This window comes from Lepidochelys kempii, chromosome 6 (assembly GCF_965140265.1).
Source record: "Lepidochelys kempii isolate rLepKem1 chromosome 6, rLepKem1.hap2, whole genome shotgun sequence".
In the NCBI taxonomy this organism is placed as follows: Eukaryota; Metazoa; Chordata; order Testudines; family Cheloniidae; genus Lepidochelys; species Lepidochelys kempii.
This window is the reverse complement of record NC_133261.1, coordinates 11,724,239-11,748,171: the sequence shown is the minus strand read 5'-3', so window position 1 is coordinate 11,748,171 and position 23,933 is coordinate 11,724,239. Positions and strand designations below refer to the sequence as shown.

The window sequence follows — 23,933 nt, the reverse complement described above, 5'->3', positions numbered from 1 at the left end:
CGTGTTTCCGGAGGGCTGTGTGTGTTACAAGAGCTCTCACCCAGCTGTGTAACGTGTGTGTTTCAGGAGCTCACACCCATGTCCCTGCCCAGTGCCGGGGGAGGGCCGCTGCCCTATGCCATCTTCTGGCCTCAAGTGCTCATGCCCCAGCTGGCTACCCCTAGATCCCGCCCATTGGGCCGAGCCCTGCACACCACAGATGCCATCTACACCAGCTGCAACAAATGGTCCAAGGTTAAACACATCAAGCGCCTGCGGGACGCCCAGCGCAGCCGGGTCTTCCAAAAGTTCGCCAAGCTGTGCTTTGCCGTGAAAGCTACAGTGCGGAAAGAAGGGATGGATTCTGTGTGTGACACAGCCCCAGACAGAGGGGGCACTACAGAGCCCAGCCTTGACCACTACCACTGACCCTGTTGCCCCTAACCCCAGGAGCCCCTAACCTCTGTGAGCCCAAGGCCAGCACCATCCCTGGCTGCTGGAGAAGAGGATGCTGGTCTGTGAAGTAATGTCTCTCCCAGTCTTATCCTTTCTCCACTGGATAGTTCCTCTGTCCCACAGCACCTCCCCTAAGGTGACTGGATCTCTTTTCCCCCCTCTCGCAACTGCTTCACATAAGAGGGGGGGAAGTCCAGTCCCTGTGGTTCATGCGGCCAGAGGTAACAGCTAACAGTGGCTGAAGTGGGGCAGGTGGCTTGGGGCAGGGAGGGTCAACATGGGCCTCAGGATGCCTGGGTTCTATCCAGGTCTCTTAGAGGGCAGGGGTGGCTGGGGGGTTATAGTAGTGGGGGCTGGGAGTCGGGACTGCCCTGGAATGGGATCCCAGCCGTGTCTTCCCCTCTCTGTGCTATTTCAAAGGAGGGACCCAACCCTGATCTGAACACCAACCGGGTCAGCATCATCAAGCAGTGCTGGAGCAAGAGCATGCCCAAATCATCCACTGAGATGGCCATCAAGGGAGGGGAACATAGCCGGGTCCTGCCAGCCCAGCTCATGGGGCAGAGGGGCTCATGGGCTGCAGCCTTGCTGCATTCTCTGGGCCAGGACAGGCTATGCGGAGGTGCGTTGGGAGCCTTGAATGAGGGAGCGAGGCTGGGCTTGTGGCTACAGGGCTGGGCTGGGCTACAGGATTCCTGGTTTCTATTGTTAACTCTGCCACTTGCTCCCTCTGTGGCAAATCACTTAGGTCAGTAGTTCTCAACTAGGGGTACCCCTGGGGGTACACCATCTCATCTAGATAGTAGCCTTGTTTTACAGCAGGCTACATAAAAAGCACTTCCAAAGTCAGTACAAACTAAACTTTCATACTGACAATGACTTGTTTATACCACTCTATATACTATACACTGGAATATAAGTACAATCCTTATAGTGCAATAGATTTAGTTTATAATTATATGACAAAAATGAGGAAGTCAGCATTTTCTCAATACTTGTGTGCTGGGACATTTTTGTATTTTTATGTCTGATTTTCTAAGCATATCGTTTTTAAGCGAGGTGAAACTTGGGCATACGCAAGAGAAATCAGAGTGCTGAAAGGGGTACAGTAGTCTGGAAAGGTTGAGAGTCACTGACTTAGGTTATAGGGAATAGGCAGACTGGATCAGACCAGAGGCCTGTCCACTCCAGTGTCCTGTTTCCAGCATCAGAGGCTGTGGAGGAGGTGTAAGAACCCCACAGTAACAAATTTGGGGATAATCTTCCTGTGCTAGGTCTCATCTTGGTCTGTAATGGTTACAGTCAGTTCAAGTCTTGGAGCAGGAAGTTTAATATCCCTGCCATGGTTGTATGCATTAACTATTCCAGCTCTGGAAGTTCTTGTGGTCCATAGAAATATCCAGTCCCTCTTTGAGTCTTGCTAAGTTCTTGCCCTCTGTAACATCATGTGACAGAGAATTCCACTGGATAATCACCCATTGTGTGAAAAAGTATTTCCTATCATCAGATTTGAATTTCCCACCCTTTATGTCACTGAACATTCTCTAGGTCTTGTGTTATGAATAGAGATCATTGGGAAATACAGTGTCCATCCCATGGGAAATTCTGACATTTCTAAATTTGTTTTGATTCTGAAGCAGATCAGAAATTGAAATTTCAAAATTTTTAGCGAAAGAAAATTTAAGAAAAATGTTGGAGTAACTTAATTTATGGAAATGAGCTGGTGTACATTATTCCCTTTAAAGGAATAACTAATTTAGTATTTCTGAACTGTCTGGGAGAGGGTTGGACATGACAGAACATACATTTCTGTGCGAAAATCTGTGTTGGGGTCACCCTGTGATAATCCAGGCTGGTGAGAAAAGCAAGGTATTGCTGGTTGACTGCAGAAGGAAGCTCAGGGCAATTCAGGAAGCAGGGCTTAGCAGAGGGGCTCAGGGAACCTGCAGGAAGCTGGACAGGCCAGGGGCAATGCAGGGATGGCTGGGGAGCCTGGGAGAGTCACTGGGGGCCAGAGGGGATGGCTGGGGAGACTGGGGGAGGCAGCAGGGAACCAGGATGATGGGGATGTGCATAGGGAGCCTGGGGAAGGCAGAATGCTAAGGGGGAGATTGCTGGGCTCTGTGTGGAGGCAGTGGGGCCAAGGCAATGGAGAGGTGGGTGGGGAGCCTGGGGGGGAAGCGGGGGCAGGGGGAAATGGGAAGATGAGGGGAATACAAGTGCAGTTCCCCTGAAACTGACAATATTTTATTTCATTTTTTCTTAAGGCCCTTACCTGCCAGAGTACTTCAGTGTGCTTAAGTCCATTGATTTCAGTGGGACTACTCACATGCTTATAATTAAGCATAAATTTAGGAGTTTGCTGGATTGGATAATGTCAAAATATATTATAATGAGTAATAATTAAGAACTGGAAAGTCACACTATTAAACTTTGTAACGTTAACAGCACAAGTGGGTCAGTTGTGAAGCTTTGATCCAAATTCAAGCTCCTAATCTTCAGATCCAAACCCAAGTCACTTCACAAGAGTGTTAGGATTTGGGTTCTGAAATGGACCACCATAAAAAGAAACCTGAGCTGTGAAGTTGAAATCTGCACCTAGATCTGACTTTCCTCATGTTTCTGAGCGGTCTGGATTCTGTGTCCTAGTTTGGGGTCCATCTCTAGTTAAAAGAGAACTGTAAAGAGAAAATGGAATTGTAGGCAAGCTCAGATAGGTGACTGGAACATCCCTGCTCTCTGGGCTGGGCATAGGAGACTGAGCACAGAAATCTGTTTTAATTTACTTTCCAAAAATTCTTTCAAACCCTTCTCCTCCTAGCACGATACCTGCTTTTCCAGCTTTGCTACTGATGCTCCATGTTCAGCATTCTGTGATACTATAGATACCAGAAGAGAGACATCATAGTCCTCAGGAGGGTTACCATGAGATTTCTGAGACTTGTGATGCCGAAGAGTGCCACGTTTTCTTTGTAAATCCAGCAGAGAGGGTGGATTCAAATGCAGAGGGGAAATAATTGTATATGGTTAAATTAGAACTGATTCCTGACATAATTATTGGGTGCTGATATTATCACAAGAGCCCCAAAAGATCACATCAAAGGTTTAGTTTGCAAATATCTCTGTTCTTCAAATTGATACAGTACATCAGTGCAACCCAGAGCTGCTTCATGTGTGCTATGGCATAGTTTCGTAAAACATGACTGTGACACTGCGCTCCGTATTCTTCATAGCATAACTGAGATGTATTTTATGCAAGATGGGTTATGTGAGGTCTCACTAGAAAGGTTATGATTACTGGATGATTATCCTATTTGTAACCATGTCTCATTTTGGTATCCGAAGTTAGGAATACTGATTATGAATCCATTACAAGTGGGTTTTCACCTGGGGAACGCCCACCAGACAATGCAATCAGTCTGGATGGGCTACGAGGAAAAACAATAGGTCTTTTAAGATTCCAATATCCCACCTTCCTGGAAAGCCTTCCTGTGGACCCAGCAAATAGACTTTGAGTTGTGGCTGCAGGGTCATGTGATCACAACGCCAGATACTGAACTACATGTTAAAATTAGTACTTTTCCACTGACTAGGGATGGACTCACACTGGAAAACAAGGGATTCCGGCCATATGTGAAACCTATTTAAGGCAGGGGAGTGACCTAATCAGTGTTTGTTTTTCACTGAATCCCCGCCCAAGATGTTTGCTGTGAACATTTAAGAAACAAAGACATGGGCTGGGGGGAGAGAAGAGCTGGAAAGCGTCTAGCCTGTGAAAGGAACATCTGAAGTTTTAAGTTGCAAGCAAGAGCAGCTTGCCTTCAAGATCCTCTGCAATCTGCCTAAAATAACATTTAGGGTGAGAAATTGATGCTTACAACCACTTTCTTTAGCATATTGAGTTTAGCTTGCGTGTTTGTTTTAGTTGATCGGTAATCTGTTTTGATCCGTTTGCTCTCTCTTATAATCACTAACATCGATCTTTTGTAGTTAATAAACTTGGTTTTGTTTTCACTAAAACCAGTTTCTGAAATTCATAACTGGGGGGCAAAAGCTGTGCGTATCTTCCTCCACCCTGAGGAAAGGGGCGAATTTCATGAGCTTATGCTGTATAGTTCTCTATGCAGTGCAAGACAGTATAATTTTGGGTTTACACTCCAGAGGGGTTGTGATCATATGCTGGACAATCATAGGCGCCGATTTCCTCTCTGCCTGGTGGGTGTTTGACCCCTTGCCTCTGTACCGCCCTCACCCCACCCCCATTCCACCCCTTTCCCAAAGTCCCCACCCCACCCCGCCTTTTCTCACCCCAGCCCCGCCTCCCCTTCCCACCCTCTTCCCCCAAGTCCCCTGCCCTGCCTCTTCCTTGCCTCCTCCCCCGAGTGTGCCGTGTCCCCGTTCCTCCCCATCCCTCCCGGAAAATCCTAAGCGCCGCCAAACAGTTGTTAGGTGGTAGGGGGGAGAAGTGCTGGGAGGGAAGGGGAGGAGCAGGGACTTGGCCTGCTCGGGGTGGGAGAAGGAGGCGAGGACAGGGGAGCTTGGCTACCGGTGGGTGCGGAGCACCTGCTAATTTTTCCCCATGTGTGCTCCGGCCCCGGAGCACCCACGAAGTCGGCCCCTATGTGGGGAATTCCTTATTTGAAGCCTTCCCATGCAGAGCTGATTTCAGTGTCTGTGTCCTTCTGCAGTTGGTTGTGGCCCTACCAGTGTGCGCTGAAGAGGCTGGAGGGCCTGGCTCAGCAGGGCAGGGTAAGGGAGCCCAGGCTGGTGGAGCAGGTGGGCTCAGTGGTTCCCCAGTACATCAGGTGGCACCCCGGGGGGGAGAGGGGGGAACCCAACATGACATCAAAAGTAGGTCTAGGAATCAAAACTCCTTTGTCGCTTGAGTACCTGCCCTGACCCTGCAGCACACCACCAGAGCCTTTACATATTCCTCCCCGCACTGCCAGCCGTTACCAGTCACCTCTGCACATCAGACATTTTAGTCGCCCAGAGGGTGTTAACTCAGATATGAAGCAGTTCGCTTAACACAACCACGCTGTCAATTCATTAACCAGTGTGTAAATATGCAAAATGACTTTTTTTTTCTACATATCCGTTCGAGCTGGCATGGAGGTGACTTCTCTGGCTCAGTTTCACCGTTGCAGTAGCTGGTTCTTGAAACGGAGAGGGAGTTCATTCAGGTGATTCACTCAAGGTGCTGTGACAGCCTGTTCTCTGGGTGGATTTCTCAGTGGACTTTAAAAAGCCAGAGTTAATAGGGTGCTTGTCAGCAACCCAACTAAAGTTCTTACCCAGCAGGCGGTGTTCTCTATGGCCAGGCGATGCTGGTCCCACTCACGTCTCCTTCGTACAGACATTTTGACCTGAGGAAGCAACGTGCTGAACAAGATGGGACATTTTATACCATTTCTGCTGGATCGTACAGCTTGGTCACGCTGCTGGGCAAAGCTGGCCTGAGCCAATCAGGAAACAACCTGTACTCATGGCAGAATCTTGCAACATCCAACCAGGATATGAGTTGTGTCCATTCTCATTGTCCAATGAGACAATGAGGGTATCACAATCCAGAGTGTAATCCAGACATGCGGTGGGGAGGTGGGACAGTGTTACCGCCTGCCCTGTAACCTGGGGGGCCCAGTAATGCTTTGCTGCTGTCACTCCCAACCCAGACCACTCACAAACAGCCGCCAGCATTCCGGTCGTACCCCGAGTGTCTGTGTGTAGCTGCTGCCTGCCAGCCACGCTCAGCTCACACTCTGGCTTTCACAGCCTTGGTTATTACTGCAGGGTGATCCCAATACACACACTGTCCCAGATTTCCCCCCAAATATATGTGGCTTGTATTGTCCAGCCTTCTCCTGGACAGTCCTGATAGAATAGGTCCATTGCCCCTCTAAGGGGATCAATATACCTACATTTTTCCGCACCCCAAATGGAGTTGCCGACACAGTCCACTTCATTTCAATTAAAGAAGAAAAATTTATTTAATCACAAAGGTAGATTTCAAGTGATGAGGCATCAAAGTCAGAAATGGTTTCAAGAAAAAGAAAGATATAAACACTTCTCAGGACTAAAGTGAACAAACCAGACGTGGTGCAAAGTGAAGTCCTTTACCACAGGTTTCCAGTAGCATTGCTGACCAAGTTTTTAGTTCAGGATCAGTTCCTGAGGTCCAAGGGCTGCTTTTTTTTTGGGGTCCTCTTAGGTGATAACAAGATGAACAGGAAAAATAACACGAGGTGTTTTTGCCCCTCTTTTTTATAGTTCAATCACCCTTTGAAATGCAGAATTTTCTCAGTGACCCCTAGATGTGGAGAGACATGAACTTTGGTGGAGAAGAGGTTTCATGCTGTTGTTGCTAAAATGCAGATCAGTTTGTTCCTGATTGCCTTCCTTTCCAAAGAATGGCTACTTGATGGGTGATGGCCCATCAGCTTTGATGACAACTCGGCTAACATCTCCTTTGTTTTTGAGAAACAGTTTTACCCGCTCCGGAGACGTGGCTGGTCAACACGCTCCAGTTGCAATTTCAGCTTCTGTTCATAGATTTTTATACAAAGTTGCTGCATACATTTCACTATGATCATGCTGGCCAGTGAGTTATTAGTTTTCAAATGATACCTACCTTGTAAGGCATAATTTGTACATAGATGATTATAGCAGTCTGTAGGGTTTGAATACAGGGGTGTATTCCATCCCAGAGACGTCTTGAGACTTTGGAAAACTCCAGTATCCCCGTGTAAAACCCTCTGTGCCGTCCCAGTTGGTGTGAGACCTGTGGGGTCATGGAGTGAACCTCAGCTCCAATCAGTAATCTACCTCCACAAGCTACTTTCCATGGGCTCCCTGCCCTGTGCACCTTTGGCCAGCTTTGCATGACTCCATGCTCCTTCCATCAGCACTCTGAGCTGTGTGCAGAAATTAGGGATGTAATTAGGGATGGAGCGGGCCCAGCTGCAGCACCAGCCCAAGTGGGCCCAGCCAGAGCCCCCCCCGCACCAGCCAGATGGGCCCCAGCCGTGTAAATGGTTAACTGTTTAAATGACATATTTTAATCATTTAAATGGTTAACTTTTTAAACAGTATTTACACTCCTAACAGAAATTTCCATCTACAAATTCGAACAATCTCTATGGAAAGCAGTGCTGGTTTAGAGTTAGTGGGGCCCTGTGCTCAGCTTCATTTTTGGGGCCCCTCCTTGGGACCCAACCAAGAAAAAGAACATTCTCTCTTATCCCCCCCCCTTCATTCTTTTTTTCTTCTTCCTCCTCCTATAAGTCATAGGAAGTAAATGAAAATAAAGGGAGGTACCTTGATTGTTTTTGTAGTCTAATTTATTTTTCCACAGACCACTTGAAGATCATGGAGGGTCTCATCGGACCACTTCATGATCTTTCCAAATATTGTTTGTACCATTAGCTAATGATTGTAGAGTGCTTTGGCTAAGAGCTCTTTATTAAAAAAAATTTAAAAAACCGTTGGGGGTGTGGGGTCTGGCCAGGACTTAGGGTGTGGGAAGGGGGCTCAGGGCTGGGGCAGGAGGTTGGGGTGTGGAGCGCTGACTGGGGGCAGCTCCCGTTTGGTGCGAGGAGTGCAAGTGGGAATGTGTGTGTGTGTGTGCAGGAGCTCCCATTTGGTGCTGGGGATGGGGGGGGGGTGCTGGAGACAGGGCATGGGGTTTGGGGGTGCTAGGTATGTGTGGGGGGTGCAGGAGTCAGGGAGGGCTGGGGGTTTGTGAGGGGGGTGCAAGAGTTAGGGCTGGGGTCGTGGGGGTGCTCCCAGCCCCCTGCCCTGAGCGGCTCACGGCAGAGGGCTGGGGGGGGTATGTGTAGGGGGAGTGTGGGGGCCCCACCCTGTCCCAATTCCACCCCTTTCCCTAAGGCCCCTCCCCCACCTCTTCTCCGCCTGCTCCCCGAGCGTGCTGCAGCCCTACTCCTTCCCCTCCTTCCCAGAGCGACCTGAGGGCCAGCAAACAGCTGTTTGGCGGCAGGGGAAGCATTGGGAGGGTGGGGGAAGGGAAGAGGGAGAGGGAGGGGCAGGAACATGGCATGCTCTGGGGAGGAGGCGGGGAGGAGGGAGCTTGGCTGCTGGTGGGTGTGGAGCCTGCAGCAGGAGCCAGGAGGACCAAGCTTCCGCCCCCACAACTGCCCAGCCCTAGGGTACCCTGTTGTTGGGGGGCCCTGTGCCAGGGCACCCTCTGTTTCACTGCAAATCCGTCTCTGATGGAAAGTCTCTTTCCACTCCTGGGTGGCTCCTTGGAGAGTAGTTCATCCCAGAGACATATACAGGGATTTGACTCATTTGCGTAGTCTGTGGGCATGGCTAACATGAGTGAACAGCTGAGGAAAGAACACGAACAGCTCTACGCACCTCTGTGCCAGGGCTTGACACTTCCCTACACGTCAATGATTACATGTGTGACGTCACTTCACATGCGATACTCACGGAGGAATTCTGCACCACTGCGCAAGCACAAACTTCATGTGCCCCACAAGTTATTTTTCACCCCAGAATAATTTATTTTGATGGAGCAGCGCTGCAATTACACCTTTCCCCCCCTGGGGGCTGCTGTGACACCAGAAGAGAGGGCAGCTGGCTTACAGCTGGAGCAGCCAGCCACAGAGGGAGGGGGTCAGAGGATACTTCACAGTTCTCTGCCCATGGGCTCAGGTGTGGAGGCAAGGAGTATGGGGGAGATGGACAGAATGGGGCATACAGGGGTCCCTGGGCGGGGTGAGGGGGGGTCACAGGAGCTAGTGAGGTAACACTGAGGTAGGAGCAGAATGCAAGTGGGGGCGCAGGGACACATGGGGGTAAAAGAGGGGGCAGGGATACACGGGGGTGTGGGGAGGCAGGGACACACAGGGACAGCGGGCAGGTGTGCATGAATCAATGGGAGAGGCCAAGGGTGAGCCAGGGTTCCATACGGGAGGATTCCCCAGTCTCTATCAATCACTCTTCCCCTCTCCCAACAAATCCCCCTCTTCCATACTTCCCCCACCCACCCCCAACAACTCTCAAAATTCACTCCAGGCTCCTTCCCAGCAATTACTTCCCTCTCCCTCAGCTTCTCCATTACTCCTGGATCCCCCAAGCCTTTGCACTGCTTCTGAGGGGTGCAGGAAATACATTTTGACAGTGTAGTTTAAATGAATTAATACTCAAAGTTCTGTGTTAAAGGGCCTAGTAAGGAATCTATTTGTGAAAAATCACTTCCTGAATCTTTTTTGTCATCTGTTGTTTGTACTGTTGCAAACATAGTTGCTGATAGGTAGTTTGAAATAAATTACCAAAATAATTGACACTAGTGTGATTATATTGTGTTATGTTTACAAATAAAATATGCAAAATTTTAAAATATGGTGTGCAGAATTTATTTATTTATTTTTTTTGGCATAGAATTCCCCAAGGAGTAATGCAAAACTCTTTCTGTGCACCTGCCAGTCACACGGTTCATCAGGTCTCATGGTCAGTCAGGCCTTAGATCAGACATCAATCTATGCTGAGAAAGGACAGCAAATCCCAGCTCCAGATGTCACCTAAGAGTCACCCCTTGGCTAAAACAGAGGGAGCTGTGGGGGGAAGTTCCTGATTCAGTCCCATCTAGATGGAGGGAGGGGGAATTGTCCTGGCTGCCTCACAGCTATATGTGTTGTGGGGAGTTTGACAGGGAGACCCCTGGCTGGATCCCACCTAGATGCAGGGGGCCCCTAATGGAGTAGGTTGTGACCATCTACTCTAAAATCCCCCCACTTCTCTGCTCTTCCCCACGCTGCTTAGTCAAGTCCCCTTCCCTGCCCCACACAGTCTCTGCTGGGCATCATGGGGACAGGACCACGCCCTGGTCTGATTCTGCTGGCACTGTGCCAGGCCCGCCAGCTGCCAGAAGCCCCTTTGGCCCTGGTGGTGGCAGAAGGGCGAGTCAACTGGTGAGTCAACTGGTGCCAGGTGAGGTTGCCCAAGTGAGCAAAGAATTTGCGACAGTCAGCACACCTGGACAGCCGCTCCCCGCTGTGAATGCGTTGGTGTATTCTCAGGTATTAGCTCTGTGCAAAGTGCTTTCTGCAGACAGTGCATTGGAATGGCCGTTCCCCGGTGTGCACTGGTGCTGGGTCAGCTTGTTGGCATCGTTGAACTTCTTACCACAGTTGGCACAGCGGTGCAGCTGCTCCCCAGTGTGCGCGGGTGTGTGCGCTGATGTTTGGTCAGTGCACTGGCATTGGTAAAGCTTTTGCTGCAATCGTCGCAGCGGTACGGCCGCTCCCCGGTGTGCGTGCGCTGGTGTATTCTCAGGTGTGCGATCTGTGCATAGCCCTTTCCGCAGTCCGTGCAGCGGTACGGCCGTTCCCCTGTGTGCGCGCGCTGGTGTATTCTCAGCTTTGAGCTCTCTGCAAAGCTCTTGCCGCAGTCAGCGCAGTGGTGCGGCCGCTCCCCGGTGTGCGTTCGCTGGTGCATTCTCAGGGTTGAGCTCTGTGCAAAGTCCTTGCCGCAGTCGGTGCAGTGATGCGGCCGCTCCCCGGTGTGCAGACGCTGGTGTATTCTCAGCGTTGAGCTTGTCGCAAAGCTCCTCCCACAGTCGGTGCAGCAGTACGGCCGCTCCCCGGTGTGGGTGCGCTGGTGTGTTCTCAGGTGTGCGATCTGTGCATAGCCCTTTCCGCAGTCAGCGCAGCGGTACGGCCGCTCCCCGGTGTGTGCGCGCCGGTGTGTTCTCAGCTTTGAGCTCTCTGCAAAGCTCCTGCCACAATCAGCGCAGCGATGCGGCCGCTCCCCGCTGTGTGCGCGCTGGTGTCTTCTCAGGTGTGCAAGCTGCGCAAAGCCCTTGCCACAGTCAGCACAGCAATACGGCCGCTCCCCAGTGTGCGTGAGCTGGTGTCTGCTCAGATTTGAGCTCGATGCAAAGCCCTTGCCGCACTCAGCGCAGCGGTGCGGCCGCTCCCCGGTGTGCGTGTGCTGGTGTGATCTCAGATCCGAGACCTGTGCAAAGCCCTTGCCACACTCAGCACAGCGATACGGCCGCTCCCCAGTGTGCGTGCGCTGATGTACTCTCAGCTTTGAGCTGTGTGCAAAACTCTTGTTACAATCAGCACAGCGATGCGGCTGCTCCCTGATGTGCATGCGCTGATTCTGGGTCAGTGTGCTGGCGTTGCTGAGCCTCTGACCAGAGTTGGCGCAGCAATACGGCTGCTCCCCAGTGGGCATGCGCTGCTGCTGGGTCAGTGCGGAGGGGTTGCTGAACCTCTTGCCGCAGTCGATGCAGCGGTGGGGACACCGGCCCGTGGGGAGTCTCTGGCTGAGGCTACCCAGGAGATGAACTGTATCCAGCATACTGATCCCCGTGTGGACTGTGGGATCCTGCTCTCTTTCTGTGCTCTCCCCGCATTCAGACTGTCCCCTCATTTCTCCCGGGATCCCGTGCCCTGCTGGAGAGAGCAGAGGCCATTCTGGTGTTAGCTCATCATTAGGGATGCAGGTTTGCCAAGGAAGGAAAAATGTCACGGATGGAACAATTTCCCCATTTCCAGGTGACGGTTTTTGGGATTTGCACCTCTGCCTGCAATGGCGGTTCCTCTCCCACAAGGCTGGACCCAACACCTTGCTCCAGATATTGAGACCTGGCCTGCGGGGTTACAGTGCCACTCAGATTTGCCCCACACCCCAGTCATGATGGTAGGGGAAAGGACCAAACTTCAGTGAATGGCATTGCCACCCACATCCACTCCAGCCCACCCCAACTGTTAGGATACAGATACGCAGGCCTGCCTGTAAAGGCCTAGACTTTAAGAATTTAGGTCTATGTTTATCATTTAGCTAGTTATAGAGGTATAAAAGAAAGAATCTGTGTAATGGTCTTCTCTCACAAAAAACTTCAAAAACAGACTCCAACGAGAGACACTGAATTGGAATTAATTTGCAAACTAGACACCATTAAATTAGGCTTGAATAAAGACTGGGAGTGGATTGGTCATTACACAAACTAACACTATTTCCCCATGCTTATTTTCCCCCCTACTGTCACTCACACCTTCTTGTCAACTGTTGGAAATGGGCCATCCGGATTATCACAACAAAAGGTTTTTTTCTCCTGCTGACAATAGCTCACCTTAATTGATCACTCTGGTTATAGAGTGTATGGCAACACCCAGTGTTTCATGTTCTCTGTGTGTATATGTATCTTCCTACTGTATTTTCCACTGCATGCATCCGATGAAGTGGGTTTTAGCCCGTGAAAGCTTATGCTCAAATACATTTGTTAGTCTCTAAGATGCCACAAGTCCTCCTTGTTCTTTTTTCTCTCACTGTGACAGTCTGAGGCCCTGTTCTTAAGCTAAGGCCTTTGGCTACGCAGCAGAGGCAGCCATAAGCTGGGAAGCGACCGGTCACACCCTCACATTCCAAACTAGTCACATTGAAATAAGGTGCTATTGGGCTGTTAGGGATTATTAGCACAGGATTGTATTCCTTTCACCACCTGAGAAAGATGGTTAAAGAAAATTTAGTTTGATAGCATCCTGTCTGGCAAGAAATCACTTCTCAATGGTTGTGAAACCCTCATTTCTGTATGTTTTATCTTTAGGGCCCCACTTTTCTATTGTTAATCTGTCTGGTTCTTTAATTCTTTCTGTCTGCCGTATAATTAATTTTGCTAGGTGTAAGTTAATTAGGGTAGTGACATATAATTGGTTAGAAAATTATGTTACAATATGTTCGGATTGGTTAGATAGATTTCAGTAAAATGATTGGTTAAGGTATAGCTGAGAATATTACTATATAAATTAGGGGCAAAGAGGAAGTAAATTGGGATTCGAAAATAAGGAAGAAGGAACTTCTATTTAAGCTTGCTGGAAGTTCACCCCAGTAAACATCGAATTGTTTGCACCTTCGGATATTGTTGCTCTCTGTTCATGCAAGAAGGACCAGGGAAGTGAGAGGGTGAAGGAATAAGCTCTCTAACACCAACCATTCTGTCCCGGGCTAGGATTAGGCAGTGCTGCAGGGAGCATGCTTCTTTGGGTGGCAAGTGCCTCTGGGCAGGGCGAGGAGGGGGGTAGCTTTTATTAAAAATCTTCAAGCAGTCACAGTAAATTTTGTGACCTGTGACTTTAACTAAATGTATTCAAACTGCTCTGTAATTTTTGAGACAAAATGCTGTGAAAATCTGCAGCCTGACTCATGTTGGTTCTATCCTATGTTGTTTGTGCAGTGCCTAGCACCTGCTCCCATGTGTGCCATGCGCCTCTTGGGTCTTGTTTTATGCGTAAACTGCCCAGGATCCAGGCAGTGCCCTGACCCAGGACTAGGGTCCCTCGGTGCTCATGCAGTTGAAACAGGGTCCATGGTTTGTTTTCAAACTGATTTTGGTTTCATTTCAAACAGAGGTTTTTATTTACACGGTGCTGGTTCTTCACTTTCTCCTGTTTTATAGCAGGAGGCCTGTTCCTCAGTGTTTGTGCTGTTTTAACAAGACTGGTTTCAATATAGTTCAGTTGAGGGGCTACAATCCCCTCCTGTGGACGCAGGTAGCTGCTTAGCACAACGTAGCTTATTCCTCGGCTTGACGTTTGTTTAATTCTTTGTGCAAAACTAAATCTAAACTAAAATACTTAAGAAGGGTGGGAATTTTTTTTTCGGGGGGGTGAGGGAAGGGGATTGAGGGGATGCCAAGTTACTCAGGGTTTGTGTGAGGTAACCTCAAAAAACATTTTTTGTCTTGTTTTACAACCTGATCCATGGCACTGCTGAGCTGGAAGGGGTGAATGACTGCTACCCGGCAGGCCTTTGAGCTACAGACAGTCACAGACCCCGTTCAGGCTGAGGACTGTGCTAAGCATGGACACTGAAGCAATGTAAGTGACAATGATTTTGTGCCACTGAGAGAGCAGGAGGAGAGGGGATGTGACAAAGGTCATTCCACCCCCCTCCCTCACACCCTGCCCATACACCAGGGTACTCCAAGTTGTGCCACTCAGGACGATTTCCTCTGGACCCCACGTGCGTCCGCGCCCCCAGCAGCAGCTGCCTGGAACCCGGGGCAGTTTTAGAGCATTACAGTGAAGCACTACAAGAGCCAGAGAGCTGCTCTACAAAATGGCGTCCTCCGCCTAGGCATGACCTCGCACTCTTCCTACGTGATTGATCCTGTCTTGAGACAAACTGGAGAGCGTCTAGAGGAAGGCAATGAAAATGATCGGGGGCTGGAGCACATGACTTACGAGGAGAGGCTGAGTGGACTGGGCTTGTTTATTCTGCAGAAGAGAAGAGTGAGGGGGATTTGATAGCAGCTTTCAACTACCTGAAGTGGGGTTCCAGAGAGGATGGAGCTCGGCTGTTCTCAGTGGTGGCAGATGACAGAACAAGGAGCAATGGTCTCAAGTTGCAGTGGGGGAGGTCTAGGTTGGATATTAGGAAACACTATTTCACTAGGAGGGTGGTGAAGAACTGGAATGGGTTACCTAGGGAGGTGGTAAAATCTCCATCCGTAGAGGTTTTTAAGGCCCGGCTTGACAAAGTTGGTTTAGTTGGTGTCGGTCCTGCTGTGAGCAGGGGATTGAACTAGATGACCTCCTGAGGTCTCTTCCAATCTGACTCACCTGGGGAGGGGCTCTCAGGCCCGGAGCTTTCCCTGGAGTCCTCGGCATCCCGGATCCAGAGCTCTGCCTCCCCTACCTCAATCCGGTGGATTAAGTCCGGTGTGGAACCTGAAGAGCCTGTTTGGGGGGGAAAGAATCAGTTTTATTACTGAAGCATTGGGGGCAGTGACTCAGTGATACGTTGGTGCAGCCCAGCACAACAAGGCCCCGATCTCGATCAGCGTATGGTTGTGCAGCACCTAGCACAACGGAACACTGCTCTCGGTCGCTGCTTCAGACGAAAGTGCAAGAGATCCCAGGCAGGAGAATAATGAAATAAACCTTCCCTAGAAGAAACAACAAGGAGTCCTGTGGCACCTTGAAGATTAACACATTTATTTGGGCATAAGCATAGTAACGTAACACACCCATCTTTGCATGTGTGTATATATATAGCTGCCCACTTAAGTTTCCACTTCGTGCATCTGATGAAATGGTTCCAGCCCACAATAGCTCATGCCCAAATAAATGTGTTAGTCTTTAAGTTGCCACAGGACTTCTCGTTGTTTTTGCTGAAACAGACTAACACAGCTACCCCACTGAAACTTCCTTAGAAGAGATTTCTTCCCGTCTCCCACCAGGCAAGTTCAGTTTGTACTCTGAAGCAGCAATGTCTATGATCCTTCTCCATATTTTGGGGGGGCTGAGTCATGGCAGGTGTCGACATGTGGTGCCATTACACAGACCTATCAATTCTTTTGCTAAGGATGCAGCATTGTTCAACTGTAAGGTTGTTAAATTTACTACGCTGTTCATTCTTTTGGAGAAGATGGGGAGCTGTTACAAGAAACAGGAGAGTTTTCTCCCTGCCTTATTTGTCTAACTAGAGTCAGTTCTTAAGGAAGAGTTGCTGCTCTCAGTGGCTGGGCTGGGATTCCTGGAAAAGGTTGTTGCACACGTGCTGTTTGCTACCACCGCTGTGTCAGGACTGAGGTACGTAATAAACAAGTTACGCAGAGATTAGCCCCAGGCTCTGTAGTCCTGAGTTGTCCTTCAACAGGAAGCCGGCCTGAAACAGGCTGCTATTTACCACCATTTCGCTGCTGGGTAGCACATGGCAGCAGAGACCTTGAAGGAACCCGACATTTCACAGCTGTGACTAAGACGAAGCCCGTTTTTCAACTTAAAGGGCTCTTAAAATTGATTTCTTTACTCCACCCCCGACAAGGGGATTAGCACTGAAATTGGCCTTGCGGGGTCGAATTTGGGGTACTGTGGACGTAATTAGATGGTATTGGCCTCCGGGAGCTATCCCAGAGTGCTCCGTTGTGACCGCTCTGGACAGCACTCTCAACTCAGATGCACTGGCCAGGTAGACAGGAAAAGGCCCGTGAACTTTTGAATTTCAACTTCCTGTTTGGCCAGCGTGGCAAGCTGCAGGTGAGTGCAGAGCTCATCAGCAGAGGTTACCATGATGGAGTCCCAGAATCGCAAAAGAGCTCCAGCATGGACCGAACGGGAGGTACGGGATCTGATTGCTGTGTGGGGAGAGGAATCCATGCTATCAGAACTACGTTCCAGTTTTCGAAATACCAAAACATTTGTCAAAATCTCCCAGGGCATGAAGGATAGAGGCCATAACAGGGATGCGAAGCAGTGCCGCGTGAAACTTAAGGAGCTGAGGCAAGCCTACCAGAAAACCAGAGAGGCGAATGGCCACTCCGGGTCAGAGCCCCAAACATGCCGCTTCTATGATGAGCTGCATGCCATTTTAGGGGGTTCAGCCACCACTACCCCAGCCATGTTGTTTGACTCCTTCAATGGAGATGGAGGCAACAAGGAAGCAGGTTTTGGGGATGAGGAAGATGATAATGATGATGATGTTGTAGATAGCTCACAACAAGCAAGCGGAGAAACCGGTTTTCCTGACAGCCAGGAACTGTTTCTCACCCTGGACCTGGAGCCAGTACCCCCAAACCCACCCAAGGCTGCCTCCTGGAACCACCAGGCAGAGAAGGACCTCTGGTGAGTGTACCTTTTAAAAGAATATACATGGTTTAAAAGCAAGCATGTGAAAGGATTACTTTGCCCTGGCATTCGCGGCTCTCCTGGATGTACTCCCAAAGCCTTTGCAAAAGGTTTCTGGGGAGGGCAGCCTTATTCCGTCCACCATGGTAGGACACTTTACCACACCAGGCCAGTAGCACGTACTTGGGAATCATTGTAGAACAAAGCATTGCAGTGTATGTTTGCTGGCGTTCAAATAACATCCGTTCTTTATCTCTCTGTGTTATCCTCAGGAGAGTGAAATCATTCATGGTCACCTGGTTGAGATAGGGTGCTTTTCTTAAGTGAACATTCAGAGGTGCCCGTTTCTGCTGGGCTGTTTGCCTTTGGCTGAACAGAAATGTTCCCTGCTCTTAGCCACGGGGAGGAGCTAGCCATGTGGTGGGGGGAGGCAAAATGCGACCTTGGAACGAAAGCACATGTACTATGTATGTAATATTAATAGCAAGGTTTACTGTGAAAGAGTGTACCCATTGTTCTATAAAATGTGTCTTTTTAAATACCACTGTCCCTTTTTTTTCCCTCCACCAGCTGCATGTATTTCAAGGATCACAGGATCTTCTCCTTCCCAGAGGCTAGTGAAGATTAGAAGGTGAAAAAAAACGCACTCGCAATGAAATGTTCCCTGAGCTCATGCTGTCCTCCCACACTGACAGAGCACAGACGAATGCGTGGAGGCAGACGATGTCAGAGTGCAGGAAAGCACAAAATGACCGGGAGGAGAGGTGGCGGGCTGAAGAGAGGGCTGAAGCTGAAAGGTGGCGGCAGCATGATAAGAGGAGGCAGAATTCAATGCTGAGGCTGCTGGAGGATCAAACCAATATGCTCCAGCATATGGTTGAGCTGCCGGACAGGCAGCTGGAGCACAGACTGCCGCTATAGCTCCTGTGTAACCAACCACCCTCCTCCCCAAGTTCCATAGCCTCCTCACCCAGACGCCCAAGAATGCGGTGTGGGGGCCTCCAGCCACGCAGCCACTCCACCCCAGAGGATTGCCCAAGCAACAGAAGGCTGGCATTCAATAAGTTTTAAACTTTTAAAGTGCTGTGTGGCCTTGTCCTTCCCACCTCCACCACCCCTTCCGCTGCTTCTCTCCTCCACCACCCCTCCCGGGCTACCTTGGCAGATATTAATAAAGAATGCATGAATGTGAAGCAACAATGACTTTATTGCCTCTGCAAGCGGTGATCAAAGGGAGGAGGGGAGGGTGGTTAGCTTACAGGGAAGTAGAGTGAACCAAGGGGTGGGGGGGTTTCATCAAGGAGAAACAAACAGAACTTTCACACCATAGCCTGGCCAGTCATGAAACTGGTTTTCAAAGCTTCCCTGATGCACACCGTGCCCTCCTGTGCTCTTCTAACCGCCCTGGTGTCTGGCCGCGCTTAACCAGCGGCCAGGAGATTTGCCTCAACCTCCCACCCTGCCATAAACATCTCCCCCTTACTCTCACAGATATTGTAGAGCGCACAGCAAGCAGTAATAACAGTGGGAATATTGGTTTCGCTGAGGTCTAACCGAGTCAGTAAACTGCACCAGCACACTTTTAAACGTCCAAATCCACATTCTGCACTTGCTCAGCCTGTAGTTGAACAACTCCTGACTACTGTCCAGGCTGCCTGTGTACAGCTTCATGAGCCATGGCATTAAGGGGTAGGCTGGGTCCCCAAGGATAACTATAGGCATTTCAACATCCCCAACAGTTATTTTCTGGTCTGGGAAGAAAGTCCCTTCCTGCAGCTTTTGAAACAGAACAGAGTTCCTGAAGGTGCAAGCATCATGTACCTTTCCCGGCCATCCCACGTTGATGTTGGTGGAACGTCCCTTGTGATCCACCAGAGCTTGCAGCACTATCGAAAAGTACCCCTTGCGGTTTATGTACTCGGCGGCTTGGTGCTCCGGTGCCAAGATAGGGATATGGGTTCCGTCTATGGCCCCACCACACTTAGGGAATCCCATTGCAGCAAAGCCATCCACTATGACCTGCACATTTCCCAGGATCACTACCCTCAATATCAGCAGATCTTTGATTATGTTGTCTACTTGCATCACAGCAACCCGCACAGTAGATTTGCCCACTCCAAAATTGATTCCCAGCTGACCGGTAGCTGTCTGGCGTTGCAAGCTTCCACAGGGTTATTGCCACTCGCTTTTCAACTGTGAGCGCTGCTCTCATCTTGGTATTCTTGAGCCTCAGGGCAGGGGAAAGCAAGTCACAAAGTTCCATGAAAGTGCCCTTACGCATGTGAAAGTTTCGCAGCCACTGGGAATCGTCCCAGATCTGCAACACTATGCGGTCCCACGAGTCTGTGCTTGTTTCCCGGGCCCAGAATCGGCGTTCCACGGCATGAACCTGCCCCATTAGCACCACGATGCCCACATTGTCAGGGCCCGTGCTTTGAGAGAAGTCTGTGTCCATGTCCTCATCACCGCGCTGACGTTGCCTACTCGCCCAGTTTCACTATGCCAGGTTCTGGTGCTGCATATACTGCTGCATAATGCGTGTGGTGTTTAATGTGCTCCTAATTGCCAAAGTGATCTGAGTGGGCTCCATGCTTGCCGTGGTATGGTGTCTGCACAGGTAACTCAGGAAAAAAGGCGCAAAATGATTGTCTGCCGTTGCTTTCATGGAGAGAAGGAGGGCCTGACGACATGTACCCAGAACCATCCGCGACAATGTTTTTTGCCCCATCAGGCACTGGGATCTCAATACAGAATTCCAATGGGCAGCGGAGACTACGGGAACTGTGGGATACCTACCCACAGTGCAACACTCCGGAAGTCGACTCTAGCCTCGGTACTGTGGAAACACTCCGCCAAGTTAATGCACTTAGAGCATTTTGTGTGGGGACACACACAATCGACTATATAAAAATGATGTCTAAAAAAACGACTTCTATATATTCGACCTAATTTCATAGCGTAGATATACCCTAAAAGAAGGGAAATTGGTCCTTACCAAGGAAAACGAGGGCCCGGTAATTCCTCAGCATCTGGTCCCGGTACAGCTGCTTCTCTGGCCGGGACAAGAGCTCCCACTCCTCCCGGGTGAAATACAGAGCCACCTCCTCAAACGCCACCCGCAGCTGCTGGCACAAGCGTTACACACTCAGCACCCTCCGCGCCAGCCCCAGCCCGGGCTCTCCGCAGGGGACGCGGGTTCGAGGGCAGCGGCTCCCGGGGAACCCCCAGCCCAGCAGCTGTGACCCAGGGAGACCCCCCCGCACAGCCCCCCGGGGACTCGGGCCCCGCTGGCCGGCGACAGGAGTCGCCCTCGGCTCCCCACGGGGCTCTGGGGCGGGGCGCTGGGAGGGGCCCGAATCCCAGGGCAGGGACCAGGCTCCTCCCCCGGCCGGAGTCCCCGCCTCCGCCCCAGGCCTGGGCTCGGCCCCGCTCCCGCCCCCGGCTCGGCCGCCTCGGGGCTCCTCGGCCCGGCTCCGCGTGTCCGCCCGGCCCGGGGCCCCCAGCGCCGCTCCCCAGCCCCAGCGCTCCGGCTGCGGCAGCCCCCAGCCCCGGGGTCACTAGCGCGGGAGGGACCCGGTCCCGGCCCCGCTCGGCCCCAGCCGGGACCAGCCAGTGCCCGGCCGGGGAGTCCCCGCCCCGCGTCCTACCTGCGCCGGCCCCGCTGCAGCCATCGCCGGGCTCGGCTCCGGCCCCGGCCGCGTCCTCCGCCCGGGCAGCGACCTCCCGCCCCGCGGCTGGTGCCTCCCTCCCCAGCGACCTGGGGCTGCAGCTGGGACCCGCCCTGCCCGGCTAGGACCCAGGTGTCCCGGCTGGCCCCGCCCCCCTCGCTGGGCGCTGTGGGACGCGCAGTCTCCAGCTGTGATTTGCTGCCCGCCCGCCCCGGCTGCAAGGGCCCGGCGCCTGCGCCGCTAGCTCCAGCAGCCCGGGGAGACCCCAGCGTGGTCGTGGGGAGCTGGGAGCGGGGCCCCGCTGTGCCGTGGGGAGCTGGCTGCGGGGGGCTGGGACCCCGGGCTCCTGGGTCCTCTCCCGGCTCTGGGAGGGGGGCGGGGACTAGTGGGTACAAGAGGGCCCCGGCCAGGCTGTGCAGCGTGGGAGTGTCGCAGTAACACACGGGTCGGGCTGTGTCGTGTGTGTTGCTCGGCTATGCGGTGTTGGTGCGTGTGTCACAGGAGATCACACCCCAGGCTGTGTGTGGTGGGTGTGTGAGCAGCGCTCGCCCTGTGTCTGTGCGCGATACAGGCAAGGGGCGGGACTGGAGCAGTTTGTATTGGGGGGCTGCTGAGAGCCAGTGAACCAAACCGTGACCCCTGTATGTATTGGAAACCACTTCAAACCAGGGGGTGTCATAGCACCCCTAATTCTAGCCCCTGTGGTTCCCGGAGCTCTCACATGGCTGTAGTGTGTGTGTTTCCGGAGCTCACGCCCATGTCCCTGCCCAGCACCATGGGGAGGGCAGCTGCCCCATACAGATGCTGTGTGTGACACAGCCCGAGCCAGAGGAGGCGCTACAGAGCCCAGCCTTGACCACTACCACTGACCCTGTTGCCCCTAACCCCAGCACCCCCTAACCTCTGTGAGCCCAAGGCCAGCACCATCCCTGGCTGGTGGAGAAGAGGATGCTGGTTTGTGGGGTAGTGTCTCTCCCATTCTTATCCTTTCTCCACTGGACCTGTCCTCTGTCCCACAGCACCTCCCCTAAGGTGGCTGGGTCTCTGTCCCCCTCTAGCAACTGCTTCACATAAGAGGGGGGGAAGTCCAGTCCCTGTGGTTCATGCGGCCAGAGGTAACAGCTAACGGTGGCCGAAGAGGGGCAGGTGGCTTGGGGCAGGGAGGGTCACCACGGGCCTCAGGATGCCTGGGTTCTATCCCTGTCTCTTAGAGGGCAGGGGCGGCTGGTGGGTTATAGCAGTAGGGACTGGGAGCCGGGACTGCCCTGGAATAGGATCCCAGCCGTGTCTCCCCCTCTCTATGCTATTTCAAAGGAGGGACCCAACCCTGGTCTGAACACCAACCAGGCCAGCATTATTGAGCAGTGCCGGAGCAAGAGCGTGCCCAAAGCATCCACTGTGATGGCCATCAAGGGAGGGGTACGTAGCTGGGTCCTACCAGCCCAGCTCAGGGGACAGAGGGGCTCATGGACTGCAGCCTTGCTGCATTCATTCTCTGGGCCAGGACAGGCCATGTGGAGGAGCTTCAGAGCCTTGAATGAGGGAGCGAGGCTGGACTTGTGGCTACGGGGCTGGGCTGGGCTACAGGACTCCTGGTTTCTATTGCTAGCTCTGCCACTTGCTTCCTCAGTGACCTTGGGCAAATCACTTAGGTCAGTGGTTCTCAACCAGGAGTATCCTTGGGGGTACGCAGAAGTCTTCCAGGGGGTACACCATCTCATCTAGATAGAGGCCTACTTTTACAACAGGCTACATAGAGAGCACTTGCAAAGTCAGTACAAACTAAACTTTCATACTGACAATGACTGGTTTATACCACTCTATATGCTATACACTGGAATATAAGTGCAATTTATAGTGCAGTTCATTTAGTTTATAATTATATGACAAAAATGAGGAAGTCAGCATTTTCTCAGTACTTGTGTGCTGGGACATTTTTGTATTTTTATGTCTGATTTTCTAACCATATCGTTTTTAAGTAAGGTGAAACTTGGGCATACGCAAGAGAAATCAGAGTGCTGAAAGGGGTACAGTACTCTGGGAAGGTTGAGAGCCTCTGACTTCGGTCATAGGAAGTAGGGACACTGGATCAGACCAGAGGCCTGTCCACTCCAGTGCCCTGTTTCCAGCATCAGAGGCTGCAGAGGAGGTGTAAGAACCCTGCAGTAACAGATTTGTGGATAATCATCCTGTGCTAGGTCTGATCTTGGTCTGTAATAGTTACAGTCAGCTCAAGTCTTGGAGCAGGAGGTTTAATATCCCTGCCAGTGGTTGTATGCATTAACTATTCCAGCTTTGGAAGTTCTTGTGGTCCATAGAAATATCCAGTCCTTCTTTGAATCTTGCTAAGTTTTTGCCCTTTGTAACATCCTGTGGCAGTGAGTTCCACCGGATAATCATCCATTGTGTGAAAAAGTATTTCCTATCATCAGCTTTGAATTTCCCACTTTATACATCACTGAACATCCTCTAGGTCTTGTGTTATGAATAGAGATGATTGGGAAATACAGTGTCCATCCTGTGGGAAATTCTGACACTTCTGAATTTTTAGTGGAAAGAAAATTTAAGAAAAGTGTGGGAGTAACAATTTATGGAAATGAGCTGGTGTACATTATTCCCTTTAAAGGAATAACTAATTTAGTATTTCTGGACTATCCGGGAGAGGGTTGGACGTGACAGAACATACATTTCTGAGGGAAAATCTGGGATTGGGAGTATGTTGGAGTCACTCTGCAATAATCCAGGCTGGAGAGAAAAGCAAGGTGTGGCTGGCTGACTGTAGAAGGAAGCTCAGGGCAGTTCAGGAAGAGGGAGTTAGCAGAGGGACTCGGGGAGCCCACGGGAAGCTGGACAGGCCAGGGGAGATCATGAAACAATACCTCCTCCCACCCCACTGTCCTGCTGGTAATAGTTTATCTAAAGTGATCATCAAGTTGGGCCATTTCCAGCACAAATCCAGGTTTTCTCACCCTCCACCCCCCTACACACAAACTCACTCTCCTGCTGGTAATAGCCCATCCAAAGTGACAACTCTCTTCACAATGTGCATGATAATCAAGGTGGGCCATCTCCTGCACAAATCCAGGTTCTCAGAAACTTCCTGAAAAAGCACAAGATCAAATCCGCACAGACACACCCCTGGAACCCCGACCTGGGATATTCTATCTATTACCCAAGATCCATAAACCTGGAAATCCTGGGCGCCCCATCATCTCAGGCATTGGCACCGTGA

The 23,933-nt window shown here is 51.2% G+C and overlaps 1 protein-coding gene across 1 annotated transcript; it reads right to left on the bottom strand.

The window, feature by feature from the left end:
- Window positions 1-10,250: 10,250 nt before the first annotated feature.
- Window positions 10,251-20,809, bottom strand: LOC140913667 (uncharacterized). Its single transcript, XM_073350442.1, is given in 6 exon segments — window positions 10,251-10,543; window positions 10,546-10,624; window positions 10,627-11,858; window positions 15,027-15,143; window positions 20,029-20,158; window positions 20,681-20,809. Coding segments are annotated over 6 exon segments (1,647 nt in total). The 5' UTR covers window positions 20,705-20,809; the 3' UTR covers window positions 10,251-10,478.
- Window positions 20,810-23,933: the final 3,124 nt, after the last annotated feature.